The sequence below is a fragment of the Micromys minutus genome (assembly GCF_963924665.1).
Source record: "Micromys minutus genome assembly, chromosome: 21".
Taxonomy (NCBI): Eukaryota; Metazoa; Chordata; class Mammalia; order Rodentia; family Muridae; genus Micromys; species Micromys minutus.
Window position 1 is genome coordinate 16260689 of NC_137956.1, and position 21699 is coordinate 16282387.

Here is a 21699-nt window from a genome sequence, read left to right on the forward strand (position 1 = left end):
TACTTAATATATTCATAATTACTGTGAAAAATACTCATCACAATGTTTCTATTATCACTATACCTAATATAAGCTGAATAATAATACAACAAAACTGTGCAGACTTTAGCTTATGTAATTTCTAAAAACAAGACATCAAACTATGTGGGTTTTTAAAAAAATTATTTCAAAATATTATTTATTTCAAGATATCTTGTCAACAAAGGATAGAGGTAGAGAAGTTAAAATACACAACAGAGTACAAAGACTTGATTTTTAAAAAGTGGGATTTAGACAAATTTAGGTTTGTCCAAATCAAAAAATTTGATTTAATGTAGTCTATAAGTTCACTTATTCTACTACTGAACTTGAAAGACCACACACATCCTACTAAAGAAAGGTGCCTTTACAATGGTCTTTATTCTGGAATCACTGTTACTTATCTAATCCTTTTAAGTATTACATAAAAGTGTTGGTATTAATTTCTCCCTTTTTGAATGCACCTAGGTCTTTAATTATGAGCAAAATATCTATCTAAAATTTTATAAATTAATGAGGCCCAAATAAATGGCCTTATTTTTTTTTAAAGGGGGGGGGGCATGCAGAACAAAACATATGGCAGGGAGAAGGGCTTGCATTCTTTTGGATCTAGGTCTAGGCAACACATACCCATGAAGGCACCTGGCTATGCTCTTCTGAGAATGGACATTCTACAGATCTAATATGACCTTCTATTTTGTAATGCACCAGACTTCCTAACTTTTCTCAGGCTTCAGAAAAATAAATGCTGTATTTACAACATAAAAAAATTCATTAAGCTTCACACAAAACTCACAACACATAAAACACATAAATCTGATGCAGAAAACAAAACAGGCTAAAATCTATATTCATAAATTTTAACTACCTTCTGAAAAGCAAGTTTTAGTGTAGTTATTTGTTATTTATTTCTTAAAGGGAAAGCTGTTTCAGAACTTGAAAGTTGTTTTTCATATGGCTTATCAAATACTCTTGCCTATGTAAATAAATCCATTACAGTACCTGTTATAAAACAAAGCTAGAGAATTAGAGAAGACTAGTTAGTATAGGGGCTGGAGAGATGACTTGGGGTTAAGAGTTCTTCCTGAGTTCAGATCCCAAGATCCACTGAATGTTCTACAAGTGCCTGTAACTACATCAGCCTGTAACTTCAAAGGGGGTGAGGACAGGTGGATCCCCAGAACTTGCTGCATTCTATAACCTATAAGAGAAAAGACCCCAGGTTTGAGGAACAAGAACCTCTACTTAAAAGAATAGGTCAAGAGTGGTAGAGGTCTCTCTTGGTTTCTGTGCATGAGCACTCCTATATATGTACACATACACTCAGTAACAATATGTAAAGTATTAAATGAAAATATATAATATGATAGAGAAGTCAAAGTGTTAAAAGTGTGGTTCATGTTTGTGCAAGTAGAAAACTGTACACATTTGGATAACGGCAGTTTTGCTAAGATGACCTTTAAATTAAATATAAGTCTGTAGATTTTTTCCTAACTTTGAGGGGAAAAAATAAATCAGTTATAAATTCCAATAAAAATTATTCATTTTGACACAAAAAAAATCCCTGATGTCCTAATTTTCAGTTAAAAACCCACTATTGTCTAGCAGAATGAACAGAACTATCATTTTTCCCTTACTAAGATCTGCGCGAGTCAGTCACGTTTTTACTTTTAGGATAAAGTTAAAAGCATGAATGCTATCATGTACATCCATGATGTACACCTCAACTCTTACTCAACCTAAAAGAGAGATGCAGAACTAAAAACTGCTCAAATATTTAAAGAAAAAGGAGTCCATGATGTGGTGTGTGGGAAGGGGGTGTCAGGGCAGGAGCAGGGATTAGTGCATAAAGCAGGTCAGAAAATAACTTTGCAGAGTCAATTCTCTTTCCAGTATTACTTGGGTTCCAAGGGCAGATCACCAAGCTTGTGAAAGAAATTCCTTCATCCAAACCATTTTATTCACTACCAAATTGCTTCTAATTTATGTATAAATATAAACTGTTGTTAAGAAAAGGGCACTGGATTTTCTTGCCACCTGTCAAGAGTTCTGTTTCACTTCCCTTAAAAATTAGCTAGAAAACTCTTAAGGTCAGTCATTCCATTCTGTTCAATGTTCTTGTGTCTTGTCCATCTATATCAGTAATGACAATACTAAATCAACTCATAGACTAACTCTAAAGCTAATGTAAGTGTGCTACTTTTGCAATACTAGAAATCAAAAGCCCCCATTTATTTGAGAGGCTAAGGATATTCAGCAAGTGTTTCCTTCTAGGTAGTTCCTACCTACCATTCTTTCTGGCTGCCAAGGTTTATCACTAACTAACCTCCTGAACTCAGTACCATTCCCTAGCCAGGATTCTAACCAGCTAAAATACTTTACATTTTAAGTAAGGTCTGTTAATTATATGCCTACATCAATATTTTTCTAAGCAGTTCAAATAAACCAGTACAAACATCCCTATTTAAGCACTCCTTGACCTTTCTTCCTTCAGATCTTCTGGGTATCGAAAAGCCATCTCTTATCTTCAGGTTTCCTCCTTTAGTTCCTTCCCAGTAACAGGTCCCCTAAATTTTTATACTGTCTTTCCTTGACAACACTAACAAAACATACCAAATAAAATACTATTGCTTCTATATAAATAACCATTAATTCTTTCTTCATAAAATGTTCTTCACACCACGAATAATATATTGTAAAGCACTTGCCTGTCATGCATGAGGCCAGTTCAGTTGTAGCTTTCCCAGCAACATATTTTTTCAATTTGAGATAAGTTCCAAGAATCATAAAATGTCTGTCATATCGAAACTACCCAGATCCATTAATGTCTTAAAGATTTTCCCTGCATGCGCTCCAGGATCGTTTCTTACCCCAATAATCGTTGCATACCACTTCAGTACTGTTTCTTTCCTTTAACCATTACATACTTACATGCTGTGACAGACAGACACACACACAAACAGACATAAACAGAGAAATATGTCTCTTTCTGAACTACTTAAGAGCAGGTTTGCAGACATTAAACTATCTCCTCCTAAGATATGGACCCTTCCTGAATAAGCAAATAAGCTAATTAAATAACATTATTTCGATCTGCAGGGTCCACTCAGTCTGTCAGTTCTACTCATGATCAATTCTTTTCCTTTTTGTGCACTGGACTCCATGTACACATTACACTTTCTGTCACATTTCTTCAGACTCTGCTTCTTAGAATCCTTTCATATTTATGTCTTTAGAGTTTGTAAGTATGGTCCACATAATACCTCAGAGCCTGGATCTGCAGAACGTATCTTTATGGCCAGATCCAGGTAATATGCTTGCACAAATGTCACCACAACGATGCAACATTCTCTTCATTATAACACTTTTCAGAACGCACAGCGTCAATATATCCTACAACTAGTAAAGTTAATTTCCTCATGTTATTTCTAAAGTGTCCTGTTTTTCTCACCTCCAATTTCTCCTCTTAAACAATTGGCACCTTTTGGGGCATACTGCAAGATTATGTCAATATCTTCAAACCAAGATCCTATCAGTCTCAACCTGCTAATAAAGAATTAACTACATGAATGGTTTGAGAAAACAATCCAATTACTAACAAAGGGAAGTAGTAGAAAGGTTGTGAATAATAAGCTTTGCATCTGATATATAGGGAAAGGAACAATGTAATTAAAACACAGAACTGGTGACATTTAGCATTTGTCAAAGTTGCCTGTCTTTATCGTTAGAGCTACTATAACAACAGCCACCGAATGATCAGAATTCTAGAGGACGGTTAAGTCTAAGATGCAGAGACTAAGAAGTTCATTGTCTACTTTTAAAAAACAAAAAACCTTTATATCTACTTCCTAAGTGGCGACTTCTAACAGACATGCCAAGGAAAAAACAAGTCCCCTTTTAATAAGCAAGCCAAGCCATTCACAAAGGCATAACCTAACCATTACCAAAAGGCATACCTCTTAATTTAGAGATCTGGTTTCAGGATACTTTTAAAATAGAAGTTTGAGACGGGGAACTACAAACATTTAAATCAAGGCAATCACTAATAACTTTGAAGATGTCTTCAGTCTTATTTTGCCTTAATCTGTTGTCTTTCATGACAATCTCATTTCTTGGCTTTTAAGACAGACGTTCCTGCTCTACCTACACAATTCCAACCAGAATCAGAGGCAACTATCTGCCTGTGCCAGCTACGATGTTCCCTTGTCAGCTTTCTTCATCTGTAATGTTGTTTTACATATAAATGACTTTTAAGCTGAATCTTGTATACAAGATCTCACTCTTGTGTTCCCATATTCTTGAGAATGTCTACTTGGCTTCCCACACAGACTTCTCAAAGACACGAGAGCATGTTCTACCTTGACAGCTTTTTCTGCTTAAACGCCTGACACAGTAAAAAGAGGACTTTGTGAAAAACAAGTTAAATGCATGTCCTCTCATACTTGTCCTTGCATATGTACATTAGTCTTTTGAATCCTATAAATCTATTTTTATGCACTGATCTAATTCTCATTTCCATGTGACTGTTCAAGCTCTGCTTTGTTTCATGGCCATGTGCCAGAACTTTTTCAATCTATACACCCCCAACATCACTTTTGTTTTATTGTTGCCTTAGTCCTGCGAATTCATCAAGTCAGCTTTTCTTTCAAAAAGATAATTTCAGGCAGTGATTCTGAAATCAAGTAAACAGGTTATAAGATTAAGTGAAAATTAGAAATTAAAGCCTAACATGATAATTATGCTACTTCCTCTTAAAAATATTCTACTAGGAAAATAAAACACACTAGCACAAATAATCATAGCTTCTTAACACAAAACTTCACATATCAATTACAAGGATTTCCTCTAAAACTTTTCATAGCACTTATAAACAAGAGTTTAGCTGGAGGTTGGAACATAGCTCAGCAGCTTAGGGCTGGAATCAAACTCTAGCATCACACAAATGCTAAGAGTAAAATATACGTTTGTTTTAAGTCTGTCTAGAAATAAGAAACAGTAGGTAAAATGTAATGCTTTTTTTTTCTGTAGCCCTAGATAGGAAGTAATCATTGCACTGTTTTACATACTCCCTCAAAAACACACTGTTTCTGGACATGGTAAAGGACATGAAAAAGCTTTGACTGGAAGCATTCTAATGCCAAAGCTGATGCTTTTGTCCTTTGAAAAAAGCTTTCAAATATATCATCATTATCAACTCAGTATTAAAACTAAAAGTCTTAAAATACCAAATACATGAAAAAAAATATTGGTTAGTCTTTTAACCAAAATGTCATTCCAATAAATTATGTCAATGTTCTGACACATGAATTTCATGTTGGCCATGAACTACTATCACAAGCTTGACCAATATTTTTCAACCTTTTAAAGATTTATTTATTTATTATAAATAAGTACACTGTAGCTGTCTTCAGACACACCAGAAGAGGGCACTGGATCCCATTACAGAAAGTTGTGGGCCACCATGTGGTTGCTGGAATTTGAACTCAGGACCTCTGGAAGAGCAGTCGGTGCTCTTAACCACTGAGCCATCTCTCCATCCCTTATTCAACTTTAAAACCAAATCTTAAAGCAAGCACCACTCAATTCAGCATGTAGTATGCTTCTAGTTCAGTGAGAAAATACCCATAATAAATTCAACATTACAAGGTAATATGAGCAGCAGATATAAATGTGCCCTGTTACCAACTCAAGTGATAATACAAAAAATTAAATTGTAAAAGGTCTCACACCTAAAGAGATAGCTCAAAGGTTAAAAAGCATATACTGAAAAGCCCAGTTGGTTCCCATCACCTGTGAGGATATTAACACCTGGCACTTACAGACATACAGGCAAGCAGGAACACGGGCATGAGGACAGAAGAATGGAGGGACACACACACACACACACACACACACACACACACACACTTTTTACAAAAAATAAAAACCTTCCCAATGGAGGAGTTAGAGAAAGGAATGAAGGAGCTGAAGAGGTATGCAATTCCATAGGAAGAACAACATTATCAACCAAGCAGACACTCTTCCAACACCCCCACCCATCCCGAGCTCCCAGGAACCAAACTACCAACCAAAAAGTACACATGGGGGGGGGGGGCATGGCTCCAGCTGCTTATATAGCAAAGGTTGCACTGCCTTATCTGGTATCACTGGGAGAGGAGGCCTTTGGTCCTGTGAGGGCTCTTTTCTGCAGTGTAGGAGAATGCCTGAGCAATGAGGTGAGCGCAAGCTCATCAAAGCAGGAGGGGGATGGAATGGGATTTTGCAGAGGAGAAAGGGGATAACACTTGAAATAAATAAAATATTCAATAAAAAAAAATAAAAACCAGGCTCTCTTAGCATTACCAAATCACTGTATGAATGTAACTATGAATTTTGTAAAATTAGCAAATTATATCACATTCTTAGAAATACTATAAAGTCTGGGCAAGACCATATAGTCATTTTACTTTTCTTCCCTTTTATGTGTGCCTTCTGGACTTTAGGAAATCTGATGCTTTCTTCTGAACTACATGGGTACCAGGCACACACATGATATATAAGGCAAAACACACTCCTATGAATAAATAAATCTTTAAAGTCAGCAGAACTTTTCCAAAGTTTCCAAAGTCAGAAATGGAAATTTCTTCTTTTTTAAAATATTTTATTTTTATTTTTTTACATCCTGATAATGGTACCCCTGACACACATCTTCCCTCTGAATAACCACCCCCAACCATCTACTCTTCCTCCGTTTCTCTTCAGGAAAGGGTAGACTTTCCATGAACAACCAACCTTGGCAATTCAAGTTGTAATAAGGCTGGACAAGGCAACTCAGTATGAGGAAAAGGGCCCCAGAAGTTGTCAAAAGTCAAACATTCCCTTCTCCCATTATTAGGAGTCTCACAAAAAAAAACAAGCTACACAACCTTGGCATATATGTAGATGGCCTGGGTCAGTCCCATGCAGGCTCCTATTTGTCACTTTAGTCTCTATAAGTCTCTCTCTGAGCCTAGGTTAGTTGATTCTGTGGGTTTTCTTGTGGTGTCCTTGAACTCTCTGACTCCTACAATCCTTCCCCTCGCTCACAGAATTCCCCAAGCATCCCCTAATGTTTGGCTTTGGGTGTCTTCATCTGTTTCCATCCATTGCTGAGAAACTGGTATTTCTATCAGAAGTTCTATCTCTCGTTTTCCTATTTCAAAGGCAATTAAGGACTGTATAAATGCATACTTTTGGCCCAAAGGATAATGTTTAATAAGTATAACCATAGTAATATGATAAATAATCCTTACTGAGTATATTAGTTAAGGCACTTGAATAAATAACTTGAAATATTTCCAAAAAAGTTTTTCTCACTTAAAACTGAAAGAAAAGCCCTGCTACTTTTCCCTATAGGTTAGAAGAAACCAAATTCCAAACAACTCCCTATTTTAAAGAATTAGCTGTTAAGGATGACAAAATCCTGAGCAAAGAATGTTAGACATGCACAAAATTTCCACCACCATTTAAAGATAATTTTCTCGGGTGAGCAAGTGGTTCTCTGCAGACAATATGGTTCTACAATTTGTCCATGCTCAGTCTAGACTTAAAAATACTACATGACATTTTATGAAAACCCCACCAGCCTATTGATATAGTATTGAGAAATGCATGTATGCAGGACACAAGACATAATGTTACTGTGATTACACTATAGCAGGACTAAATTTAGAAACTTCTGAAATTTGAAAAAGTTCAAATTTAAGTAGAATTTAACTTGTTAGAGCATGCCTTTAAAGTTCTCATATAGACAATGTTTCTTCAATTCTATCTACCAGTAAAGATAAGACTTTGAAAAAAATGACTTACAGTAAATATCCGCCTGCCAGTTCGATCAAAAGTTACACAGTACACCGATGATAAGTGTCCAAGAATTCGCTTATGCATCTTCATATGCTGATAGACTGCAGTTGGAACAAGTCGCTCCAGTCTGTATTTCCCATTCAGCTTCCTTGAAAACAGAGTATCCGCTACCAAGAAAATGGGGGAATATAAATGTACTCCAGAAACAAAATAGGTTTAAATTCAGAATTCTAGAACTCATTTATTTCATTTATCACATGCTGGTTTAAAAAAGAGAGAGAAACTATTTCTATATGGATCATAGTTTAAAGTCTTCAAAATAAACAATAAAAATAATTAACTTCCTTGAAATAACTCACTCACCTTTCCCCATTGTTCTCATAAATAACCAAACGTAGTTAAAAGGTGTGTCCAAAGTCACAATAAGTATGAAATTAGAATTAAAACTCAAACTTCTTTACTGTTTAGCCAGAGTGCTTTAAAAACAAAGCATTCTATACTTTTTAAAGGCTCCCTAAGCTTTCCTTACAAAAGCAGTTAAATTTGGATAGTAATGATTTTTTTTCATCAACTAATAATACTCAAATACTTTAAAACATGTCTCACAAAATGTTTTAAGGAAAAACAAACAAACAAAAACCTTCAGTGAGTGAAAACAAAAGGCACTTAGGGATCCTGCCCTCTAGACCCGAGGCTCATCTGCTTTATATATGGACTCCAACACGAAATGTTCCCATCTAACTAAATTACTACGGGACTTACTTTCTATACATAACTTATAGACAGAGATGGTACTCAATAACTCTGCAGTTTTGTTTTTATCGGGTAAATTTCCCCCAAAGAAGATTGCCAGCTATACTAGAGAATTAGCACTATAGTTTCTCACTTGAACTTATTCAGAAAATTTCTTAAAAATAGTGTGTATACTTTATGTATACAGACACACATGCATGCATTAACACACACACACACCAATAACATGCTTTTTAACTTAGATCAGAAGTCTAGCAATTATACTTTTAGAGCTTATGAAACATAAGTATTACAGATCTATTGTACAGAATCTCAGCAACTTTTGGTTCACACTACATTTGTGTGAGTCCTGCTGAAAAATAACAAAAACACATGTATCACGGGTTTTAAAGTAATACTATTTCAAAGTAAAATAATCTTATGCTTGTATGTCCTCTTACTACAGAATTATAGATTTGAATACAGTAACTGCTGCTAGCCTACAAACACTATTCAATAATCTAACACCTGAGAAGTCTGAGAGCTATGGATTAACTTAGTTAAGTTTAAACAGGTCTACACAATAATTCAGCTACAGGAAACTCAACTAAGTTCCCATGATAGTTTACCCTCTGACATGCTTTCCTTACACACTGAAACAGCCTGTTAATAAATCACCTAATGTTTGGCTTCAATCTTATTTTCTGTACACAATACCAGTTATCAACTATCCTTTAGAAGAAAAGTCAAACTACCGTATTCAAATATATCTCCTGTACTGTAAGAAAGCAACTAGTGACACACAACCCAAATGAGATAGACTTTAATTCCTTCTACCTAAAGCTTACAAAATTCTTGGAATTCAATTTTTATAAAAATTGTTAGAGACAACTAAAATAATAAAACTATTACTTCACAATGGCAAGCACTGGTTCACAACAAAATTTTGAGGCATAACTTTAAAAAATAATGTATAAATTATTTTGATAATGTATAAAATTGATAATGTATAAAATATTTTATACATAACAAAGTGTTACTGCCTTAAAAACAGGGTTTACTTTCGAGCTTCGAGGTAGCTAGGATTAAATTTGAGTCAACTGGGAAAAAAATGAATCCCACTAGAACAGTGAAGTCTTCAACTAAAATACCCTAGAAACAAAGAAACTATCTTTCACTATGCTTGATGACACTTAACAAGAAATTAACTACTTAGAATTCTACCCTGTAGGTATGCTGTCAACTACCTTACAAACCTACCATCAGCACCAAAGATATGCCACAGTAAGATAAAAATATAGAGAGCTATCAAGCAACAGAGTTGGTGACTCAAAGCTTGTAATTATGAGAATTAAAGAAAATATAATTGAATACAGCTGAGAAAGCCAAAGTTGAAAAACCTTGACTATACATTTTTATATATAATATATATAGTATATATGTGTATATATATATATGTGTGTGTGTGTGTATATATATATATATATAATATACTAGATATTACACATCTAGGCCATAGAGTCCTATACATCTGTCTATTCTACTCTATCTTAACTATTTCGCTGAAACACAGAATGTGCATTTCATTCACAAGCAAATGTGAGCCTTTTAAACAAAAGGAATATAAGTGAATCTTCGTTAATAAGGTATAAATGGCTGTTCAATGTAATTTAGTTTCATGGGGAAGAAAGATAAATTGCAATTACTCACATTCTAAAAATGGGCTAATTATATCTTTGAGTAAAAAGAAAATGTCTCAAATTATAGAAATTTTAAAAATTTCATTAGAGTAGAATATCAATTTTTCAAATGAGCATTGTTGAACAGATGCAATAGGATACAAAGTAACTGTTTCTTTATGAGATTATTTATAGCTTTAATTCTGCAATGCAAGTATAACTATGATTTAAAAGTACATTTATTTTCCTACTTAAGCTGACAGGAAATAGTTCTACACCCTACCAAATAACACTGAATTATTTTCCCTTAGGAATCTTTCTTATCCTCCTAGGCAAGAGGATACCCTCCTAGGCAGACTGGTGACTTTCAAATGTATCCTAACTTCAAGTTCCATGATCACCACCTTCTCTACTCAAATCTACAGTATTTCACTCAAAATAATCACAAATTTTATTTGATACTGACCTACCAAGGTCTTATAAAACTTATCTCATATGATGGCTAATAATGTTAAAATGAGACTTAGGAAGCAGGCCTTTAGGGTATTTCTATAAGGGACTTACTATATGAAACCTAACCTCTGAGAATGTCTGAGAGATTATCTTGATTAAATTAATGTGGGAAAACCCATTTTCCTTTGGGTGGAAATGAATGAACACATGCAGTGCTGTCTGTTTTAGACTGCGGATGAGATGTAACTAGCTACTTCAAATTCTTGATGCCTTGACTCCCCATCTAATGGGGTGCTGTCACCTGGAATTGTAAGCCAAGCACACTCTTTCCCCCCTTTAAACTGCTTCGGTCAGGGCATTTCACATCAACAGGAAGCTACCTAAGAGATGTCCAGTACCTGACTGACTCCATTTGCTACTTCTCTCTCCATGTCACCTCCAGTTGCTAATGTAGCTTAATCTTCAGACATGCTACTCATTTAGGTAGTATGCACGAGCTCTAGCTTCTGCCTGCCATGCTGGGTTTTGTTGGTTTTTTTTTAATCGTTCCTCCAACGTCTGTCACCTTTTCAACGAAACTATGTCCATGTCCCATTTGCCCATTGATATCCTTTAGATAGTCATGTATTTGGTTAATTTTACAAAATGTTATGTACCCTATTTATTTACTGCCATCTCCCAGAACATGCATAACTCTACAGATAATGCATTTTGTTTTGTATTTAATACTGCTTTGTAATTTAACTAATCTCAAATACTGCTTTGTATTTTTACTCTGCTAAATTGACTTAATTTGCAGATAAGAGCATAACAAAACATATTTAATCAATTTTTCTGAAAATAAATCAGTAATAAACTAAAAAGCTTGGAAATTATTTTTAGCCATTTGAAATATCAAGCCCTTTAAAACATGTATAAAGGGGGAAAAATAGTGAGAAAAAAAAGTCCTTTGTAGTAAATCATCCAGAAGTCTTTCAATCAAAATCTGTATGCACAACACTACAAAACTTAGCTCAGGACAAGATATAAAATACAAGTATGTGTATGTAAGGTATCAAACTTTAGAGTTCAAAACATTAATTTCCATACCAGAATGACAAAATTTCCCAAACAAATCTCTTATTCTAGTTATTTTTCAAGAATTGATTCAGTTTTCTAGCTATAATACTGGTGCACAGACAATTTAGAAAATAACAATGTAATTTCAAAAGTACAAAACACAGCCCCACCCAAAGCAATTTCATCAGCTGTACAAGTTTTCTTCACAACAATATTTTAACAGCTATGCTATATTTATGTTCAAATCTGGCAAGGGAGATTTTAAGCATGATACTCTTTTTCTTCTTACTGACAGATTCTTTGTTCATATAATATATTCATTACAATCCCCTCCCTCTATTCCTTCCAGCCCCTCCCCACATCTCCATCACATCCTGATTCATTCCCTTTCTGCTCATTAGAGAAAAAAAAAAAAAAAACCCAGCAAATAAAAATATAACAAAATATATAAAAAACTATCACATTGAAGTTGGACAAGACGAACAAGATGAACAAGACAAGCCACAGAAGGAAAAGAACCCAAGAAGGCCCTCATTTGTACATTCAGGTGTCCCATTAAAACACGAAGCTGGAAACAATACATAATACATATGCTGAGAACCTGGTGTAGGCCTGTGCAGGCTATGGGCATGTTACTTCAGCCTCCGTGAGTTCTTATGAACTTCAGCAAGTCTTTCCAGTTATGGTATGAAAAATAATTTTCATTTTTTAACAACATACTTAGCTTTTAAGTAATGTATAAAGTACACAAATATCAACTTTTCCTTTTTCACTTTTTCCTAGTCCCATAGTCCTAATGAGAAAACAGTAAAATAAGTATCTACTTGTTTAAAACTTTTGATTTATATTCCATTGTTAGGTTTTTAATACACCTACAAGTTTAATATGCATTATGCATTATAAAGTGAGTTTCTGAGAATAACACCTATAGGTTCATATATTTAAATGCTTAGTAACCAGGGACTAGAAAGAACACTTTGAAAGGAGTAAAAGAATTAGAAGTGTACCCCCGTTGGAGGAAGTGTATCACTGGGGGTGGGGTTTGAGATATCAAAATCCAATACAAGGCCTAGTTTCTTTGCCTGAAGTTCAAGAGGTAACTCTCAACTCCTTCTCCAGCACCTGCACACATTATGATAATGGACTAGCCTCTAAAACTGTAAGCACATCTCCAACTAAATGCTTTCTCTTATAAAAGTTGTCTTAGCAATGATGTCTCATGACAGCCTCCTTAACAGTGACTAAGTCAGGTAGGCTGGTTTGCAGTAAGGTACTGTTGTAACAGGCCTGACCATGCTGGGGTTTAGAGGACTAGAAAAACAGTTGAATACTTTAAGTGGGGCTTAATGTGCCATCATTATAGAAACATAGAAGATAGTACAGAGCGTTATTTGAACTGTGAGGACCCAGCTCAAGAAGTTGCAGAAAGGAAGAATATTAAAAAGTGGCCTAGAGACCATTTTTGTGATATGGCTGCCTTCTGCCCTTGTTCTAAATATCTGCCTGAAGATAAACTGAAGAGTTTAGGATTAATGGTATTGTACAAAGAAATTTCAAGACAGCCTTCTATTGCCTGTGCCATGGGGATATTAGTGGTCACTCTTATGCAGAATTGTAATAAAAAGGAGCTATGTAAACAAGGCAAAATACAAAATACACAACATGAGAAAAAGGACCATTAGTAAGTGTAATGGATTAGGTCCTGTGCTCAAGGAGATAAAAAGCTTAAAGGGCTGATACTAAATGGAATAAAGTAGAATAAAGGTCAGAGCAAGACCCTCCCAGCTAAACTCCAACTAAGTTGTGAAAAGGAATTACAGGAAAGAGTAAGCAGTGAAGGAAGCCATCAGTAACAAAAAGTCGATGCAAATATAAAGAGGCAGCGATGTTCCAGCCTCAACAAGAAGTTAGCAGCTTTAGTCATGGCCATGTTTTGGTTTTAGAGTCAAAGCAGACAGAGGTTGTAGAACCCCTCCTTAGTCTAAGGAAAACCTCTGAGGTCAGTGTGTGGGGAGTATGGAGGCCCCAGAAGCCATTAAATGAAGCTGTGAAGGTAAAGCTTGTATTGTATTAAATATAAATACCCCCAAGCTGTGGAGATGCCAGAGTTGTGGGTGGGATACCTGCTGAGGAAAGCTGTAGTCTACGTATAGAACCAGCCCAAGAGAGAAGTATGTTGAAGTTAACAAAGCATAAAGAAGCTAGAAATCTGAAGATTACTATCCCAAATATGAAGACAGAGAATTTGGAGTTTGCCCTGTTGGTTTTCAGCCTTGTTTGGTCAAGTATTTCTTTGCCATGCTCCTCTTCTCCTCTTCTGAAATGATAATGCATATTCTATGACATTATATGTTGAAAATATGTGATCTTCTTTTAGATTTAGATTTTACAAGGGTTACAATTAAGATACTCTGGGATTTTAAACAAGTGTTGTGACTGTGAAAGACTATGAGGATTTTGAAGTTGGACTTTGCATTATGACATAGCCAAAAATGTATGGGAACAAGGGAGTAGAATGTTGTGCCCCACCCCCATAGGTTCACTTGAATGCTTGGTCAATAGGGAACCAAATTCTCTGAAAGAATTAAAAGGATTAGTGATTGTGATCTTGGAGGATGTGTGTCACTGATGGTTGGCTTTGATGTATTAAAATCCCATGTCAGGCAGTCTCTCTCTCTCCCTCTCTGCCTGTAGATCAGGACATGTCTCAACTGCTTCTTCAGCTACATGGCTGCCTACATACCCCATGCTGTCATAGGATAACAAGACTAAACTTCTGAAATAGTCAGTCAGTCCCTCTAGTAAATGCTTTCCTCTGTTACAAGAGCTGCCTTGGTCAAATGTCTCTTCACAGCAAGTGGCTCAAATAGCTTGTAAAAACTTTTCATCCCCCAAATAACCAAACAGTGTATTTAGCCTTTTATTTTACTCATTCTCCTCTTTTTCTGTTAATCATTAAGAGCTGTGGTAAGCTAATCTATGCCATTACTAAGCATTTTCATTTTATAATTAATGACATTTTAATATTTTTGTGTATTATAAGTCTACTAAAGGAATATCTTATTCCTGATTCTTTAAAAACAATTTTGAAGAACTTATGAAGTAAATATATTTGTTGCAAGTCTAAATCTAGAATTGTTTGCTGACAGATTGCCATCTTTCCTTATCAAGTTTCTATAGCTGAGCCAAATTTTCAAGGCCGATGATTTTTAGATAAACTTCAGCAAAGTTACCCCAGTCTCTTCCAAAATACAGGTATTAGTTGTACCAAGTTTATTTAAGAGGGGAAAGCACACACATTTATGCACAAGCAAACAACTACAGCTGTCACAGAAGAGCATCGATGATCATTTTAGTTAGTAACTACATTTTTAAAAATAGTAAAATATATATAGCAAAAATCATCAATTAACTATCAAGGCAGAAATACTGTTTTCCTCTCCAACGTTTGGAGTTTTTCTCTATTTGTGAAGTACTCAGCAAAACGAACAAGCATTCAAGTAAAACTAGAATAAATTACCCAAGTTCAAGGATCAAAATTAACCATTATTTTTAAAAGATCTTTAACATGAATATAACATTTGATATAATATCTAGTCTAGTGTAGGAAAGTGGTTTCTCCCTTAACATCAGCACTAAAATCCCCAGACCCACAAATTTATCAAAGCAAAGCCTGTCTGTCAGCCCAATGAATACAAGAAATGTAGCTGCAGATTCCAAACCCAGGGAAACAGTTTCTGTCACAGAACTAGCTGTGGAGAAGACAACTGTGTAACTCAGAAGGTACCACCATACAGCTTGAGCATCCAACCCCTTTCAGATACAAAATAATAACAACCAAAATGTTTCCTAAACTAAAGCACAAAAGAATAAACTTTGAATAAGCTGTAACTAGGTTTCATTTTAATCTCCACAATGTAAAGAAAGGCTTTCTAAATAAGACTATAATCAGTATCTGTAAATTAAAGACTTTGAAAATCTATGAAGCTAAATTTTAGTAACAAATTGATAAAAACTTAAATGAGCACAAGAAAACAAATTATCAAGTATATTATCTTCAGTTTTAATAGAATAATTCTTTATTTGGGACTAAACATTCTGAAAACAACTTCACTATGATTTTAAGTTTAAACAAATGCTTATCTTTATAGGCTGATAGTAATTTCAGCATTTCTATCATACAAATATACATGGTATAAAGCATTTAATATGGCATAGTTACACAAAATATTGCCTATTTTAAAGGAGCACAAAAAGGTTCACATATATATGAACTATATATATGAACGGCATATATTATATATATATGCACTGTAGCACAAGTGAATGTATTATTTAAAAGTAAAATATTAGATAAACTTCAAAAATGCTGAAAATGTCAACACAGCTTATCTGTGAATAATGGGTCATAATGCCTAATAATGCCTGAGTACTTTCCAGCATTCTAGACACTATGCAATGCTCTTGGTGTTTTGTTTTGGTTTTGTTTCTGTTTTTTGTCATCCTTATCATAAGAGACTAAATGCCTTATCAGTAAGAAAATTGAAAGTAAATTTTAATGATTCCAACTATATGGATTATATTGAGTAACATAACATTAATATTATTAACAAAATATAACATTAGGGTTAATTAGTTTAAACTTAAACATTTAACATTAACTTTAAACATTAGTCTAAAAGGAAATATCCCAAACTATTATAACCAATTACATTCATTTTATTTTTAGCTTAAATCCAAAGCTTAGTAGAAAATAAGATTTTAATCTCAAGAAATTTAACCTTATTTAATCATAAAAAATAAGCATCTTAAAGAATATTAAAGTATATTATTCTACAGAAAATGCCCACTGCCAATTTTAAGATAACTAAAAACTGATATAAAGAATTCACATATTGTTGGGCACAGTGGAACATACCTGTAATCCCACTGTTAAGGAGACTAAGGCAGAAGAGTTCATGTGAAAGACTAACATAGGGCTCTATCAGGAGACCATGTCTCAAAAACAAAAGAATTTCACCCATCTCAAGAGTCTGATTTGTAAGCCAGAAGATAAATTAACAGGCCTTCAATTTTTGTGTAAGTTTTACTTATAAAAATTCACTGAGGGGCTGGCACGGTGAGAAAAGCATAAGAACTTGAATTTGGACCACAGCACCCACATAAAGACAGACATAATGGCCTTAATGCTGAAAAGGCAGAGTCAGCAATATCTAGACTTGCTGCCTGTCAGCCTAGCAGAATAATGACCTCTGAAGTTCAATGAGATCCTAACTTAAGAAATAAGGTGAAGAGCAGCAGCCTGACTCTACATGTGTATGAATGGCTTTGTACCTGCACACACACACACACTCACAGATCACACCACACACATGCAAACACTTCACTGAGCGTTTACAAAAAAAAAAAAGGAAAAAGAAAGTATCAAAGATAGTTCTATTTTATTAAGAAGATTTAAAAGGAAACATCTAGATAACCATACATGTATAAATTATTCAGAGGTTACTGTTAATAAAGACATTAAGGCCAGATAGCATATTGAAAAAAATTCAACATTATTTGGTTCATTTCTACAACACCACCTAGAGCAGAACAAGATCAATCACATAATGAACAAAAGCTCCAACTTCAGTATTAAAAGGACAACCCCATAGTCAGTTTAATAATAATGATGAAGAGAGGTTATGAGGAATGGAAGATGGAAATAATCTCTTTGGCAACAAAACAACCAGGAAAGCTTTTCTCCTTACTCATATGAGTAAAAGGATTAGTGTACTCAAGAGCTACCAGAGAACCCTCCCATGTGAGGTTTTGGTGTTCAATTGTTCTACTTAAGAACAATACATTTAGTAAACGCTGTAAGCAATGAGCATTCTCTAAAAAGGACACGCAAAGCAGCAGCTGAATTTCAGACAGGAAGAGATGGTAATCCCAAGAATTACACAGGAGACAGTGACTGTCATTAAAATGGTATTTATTTCCCCTTTCCTTTCCTAGGAATCAATCTGCTACTTCAACTAGAAGATACTACAGTGTAACCATACCTTTTACATTTTAAATATTGGCAAAAAGCTTAGTTATTTCAATAAAAATTCTTTAAATGTTCTAATTTTTGGTTGGTGCTATGGATCACACCTAGGACCTCACATTTCTACTCTTAAAATTTTAGGTAGCTTTTTTCTACATCAAAGATCTCAGTCATTAACTTTGATCCAACTAACATTTATAGAGCATGTATGATACAAGTGTAGTCAACCAGATGTTAACAGGGGAAAAGGTACCTACCCTTACTGAGACTGAGTCTAGCAAGGAAGAAAGACAGGAAATAAGGACTTATCACAATGGTAAATGTTAGAAAGGAAATTTTGGAACATAAAGCAAAGGTGCCACACATATGGGGGAGAAGGTTAAGTAATTTCTCTAGAAATCTAAAAAACTGAAAAAGAGCCAAAAAATATTGACGGGGGAGAATATATCCCCAGGTTGCGGGAACAGGATATACAATATCCTGGGGTCATAAAACAGCATTAAAAAGGTAGAATGAGGGAGATGGGTCAGAGGGTTATAGGATTTGCTGGGAAGCCAAATACTCTTGAGATCAATCCCCAGGACCTACATGGTGGAGAAAACCAACTCCCATAACTTGTTCTCGAGCCTCCATACAAATATGCAGCACACACATGCATGCAAAATACAAAGTAAACACAATAAAAACCATTTAACGAGTCAGTTCTAGAGCTGTAGACAAGGTGATACAGGTTTGTATCCAACTCTGCAAAGTCAGTTTAAAATACAGTGACAGTCTAAATCAGGAAAAAGGAAAAACAGAAAACTCCAAACATAGTAAGTCTAGTTATAATTGGCACACAAAATACAAAAGGACAAGTGTCAAGAGAAAAATTAAGATGTGACAGATGCTTTTTAACTGAATTCCATTGAGAACTATGGCTGAGGTCTTTGTGGAAAAATGGATGAAATAATGTAAAATTTGATTTAAGAAAATTTACTGATGCTTTCTCACTTGGCCGCAATGATAATGAAACTGGAAATGATCTAACCAAAAGCAAAGCTACTTTAGTGAAACAAATCCAACTATTCTAACAACAAAACGTGGAGTTCCTGAGTTGCATCCCAAAACAGGGTAAGGCAGGTGTGGTGAAGTACAGACCTTAAGTCTCAGCTCTCAAGAGGTGGAGAGAGGAGAATCACAAGTTCAAAGTCATCCTTAGCTACAAGTCTAATGTACAGAGATTCCTGTATTTTCTTTAAAATAGTGAGTACCTGATTTCAAATTCAAGTACTTAACTTGAAAGAATGTACTATGCTCCATTATAGTTCCTATACTAAGACAAAGTAATTCAGATTCCTATACTCAAACAATAGACATCGTTGGTACACTGACACATAATTTCATAGAAGTGAGAGTGATATATAATAGTGAACTGAAAGCAGAAGCTTGAAATCAAACCAGAGAACCCACTGAATCTGTTACCGCTCATCTACAATTTGGTTTCATCCCTGATAAAAAAGGTCTCGTACAGAGCCACTATGGCATGCAAATGACACTTTTTCTGAGAACTCAAAGATATTTTATACTAGCATTTATTTATATTGGCTGTCCCTGAGCAATCAAAGCATTATATGTTGTAAAAGTTATTTTTTCGGAGACTATTTTATTTCTTGAGTGGTATTTGAAGAACTGAACAAATCACTACTATCTATATAAAATCTACTTAGCCTGACTATGAACTTACTCATTTCTAAAAAATTTCAAATATTAAATTATAGGATCTTTAAAGAAACTGAAAAAGTCAAAGACCTTATGAAAAGATGGCAATCTTTGTCATTTATGGAGATGAAAAGCCAACATCAAAGTCAGTGATCACCGTGGAAGGCTGATCACCAGTGAAGACTGACAGGACCCGAACGTATCTTCATAAGTAGTTACTTGGCAGATACATCGGGGATAGGAGAATCTCATCATATCTATAACTTACAGGTAAATCTGACCGATTACTTACTTAAATGAAAACACAGCTCTAAAAGCACTGCACTCCCTTTGAAAATGGTTATTTTTTAAAAAAATCTACCCCTTTGTCTTGTTACCTAGAACTTGAAATGGAAACTTAAAACAATGGAACTTTTCTATAATGCAAATACATCTTGAGAATCTGAGAGCTAGCTTTCTGTTTTATATAAAAAAGAAAGGAAAGAGGAAAGGGGGAAAAGAGGGGAAGGGGGAAGAAAGGGGTGAGAAAAAAGGAAGAAGAGGAGGGAAGAAAGGGGAGGAGAAAGGGGAGAGAAAGAAGAAGAGGGAAGAAAGGGGAGGAGAAAGGGGGAGAAAGGGGAAGAGGGAAAGAAGGAAAGGGGAAAAAAAGAAGAAAAGAAAAAAAAGAAAGGAAAAAAGGAAAAAGGAAAGAAAAGGAAAGGAAAAAAAAGGAGAAAAAGGAAAGGAAAGGAAAGGAAAGGAAAGGAAAGGAAAGGAAAGGAAAGGAAAGGAAAGGAAAGGAAAGGAAAGGAAAAAGAAGAAAAGAGTAAGCTAACCTTGATGGAACAATGTCCTTTCCCACTTACAGAAAATAGAAAAGTGAAAAAATTTTTAATGTTAACACTGTGTCAAATAAAAATATAAATAAAAATTAAGAAACAAATGGCAATACAAAAAGAAAATAGTTAAGTGTGAAATGACTAAACACAAACTGTAAACTATTATACTAAAACTATGACAAGAAAAAACAGAAGAAAGTGAATGTGGAAGGAAAGGCTGGCATGACCATGCTTCCGTGAGAACTAAGTGCGGAGCGCAGAGCGACAGGGTGGGAGCTGAAGGGATGAGAACAACAAACAAAGCTCAAGAGAAAAGTTGATGAGTAGGAAAAAGCAGTATGTATAATAAAAATAAAATTCTTTTTAATGTTAGATTAATATTAAAATTGTGTTAAATCTCACCAGAAAGATAAAATATGATCAACTATGATTATGATCATACAATTATATATCAGGATATTATCATGAAAAAGAAAAAAAAATGTAAACAGACTACATCAAAAAAGTCCTGCATTTGTTGAACTTTAGTTCTACAGAGAAATACTAATAAAGCAGACATTTTAAAATAATGAGCACTTTTCACCAGCAAATAACGACATCAGGCAGCATAACGCACAGGAGTGAAGAAGCTAGGCTAACACATGACGGTATCTGACACCAGGCGTTGAAATGCTGCTACAAGAAATAAGTCTCTTAACATGTAAGAATTTACCTTTGACTGTTTCTTTGTGAAGAGCAAAAGTAAACTCATACAAATTAATATTATATAGTGATAGATAATATACTGTGGGAGAAAGGCAAGTGACAAGATCAAGAAGTTCAGTCCTAAGGATGCTGCTCTATTAATTCAGAGAAAATGTAGTACTAAGAGGTGTTAGGCTATGTCTATAAAGCAACTCAAGAGGAAAACTCATTTACAAATTTGCTGTCTTTGAAACTTTATAGACAAAATATGCCATGATATTCAAAGAAAACCAAACTAGTTGTTTGCTAACATAATAGCTATATTGAATTATAACACCAATTAACTCAGCAGGTAATTTTTAGTAGAAAACATTAAGATAATTAATCTTCATAATTTACAATGGTACATTATGACTTTGTTATTAAAACTATTTACCTAAGAAAATCTCAAAAGTTTCCATCTGTGAATGTTGATACACATAATATATACAAAGTTCTGACAGCACAGTAACTAAAAACTTTGTTTTTAGGAATTCTTTACCCAGAGGCTATCACAACATAGTAAATTCAACTCACCAATGCTAGGTGGGCTCCCATAGTTGACTGGAGACTCTGGTGGCCTCCCACAGTGTAATGCAGCCAGAGCAGATCCTTTCCATACCACATGCTTGCAACCTATCAAAACATACATTGCATGAATACAAAA

At 34.7% G+C, this 21699-nt stretch overlaps 1 protein-coding gene across 1 annotated transcript in view; it reads right to left on the reverse strand.

Annotated features, from left to right (window-relative positions):
• PHIP (PHIP subunit of CUL4-Ring ligase complex) overlaps nucleotides 1–21699 on the reverse strand; it is a 104875-nt gene that overhangs the window by 67592 nt on the left and 15584 nt on the right. Inside the window, exons 6-7 of the mRNA XM_080934328.1 lie at nucleotides 21570–21668; nucleotides 7846–8006 (exon numbers count right to left, since the gene is read on the reverse strand). Of these exons, the coding sequence (XP_080790454.1) occupies nucleotides 7846–8006; nucleotides 21570–21668 (260 nt within the window). The remainder of the gene's footprint in view (nucleotides 1–7845; nucleotides 8007–21569; nucleotides 21669–21699) is intronic.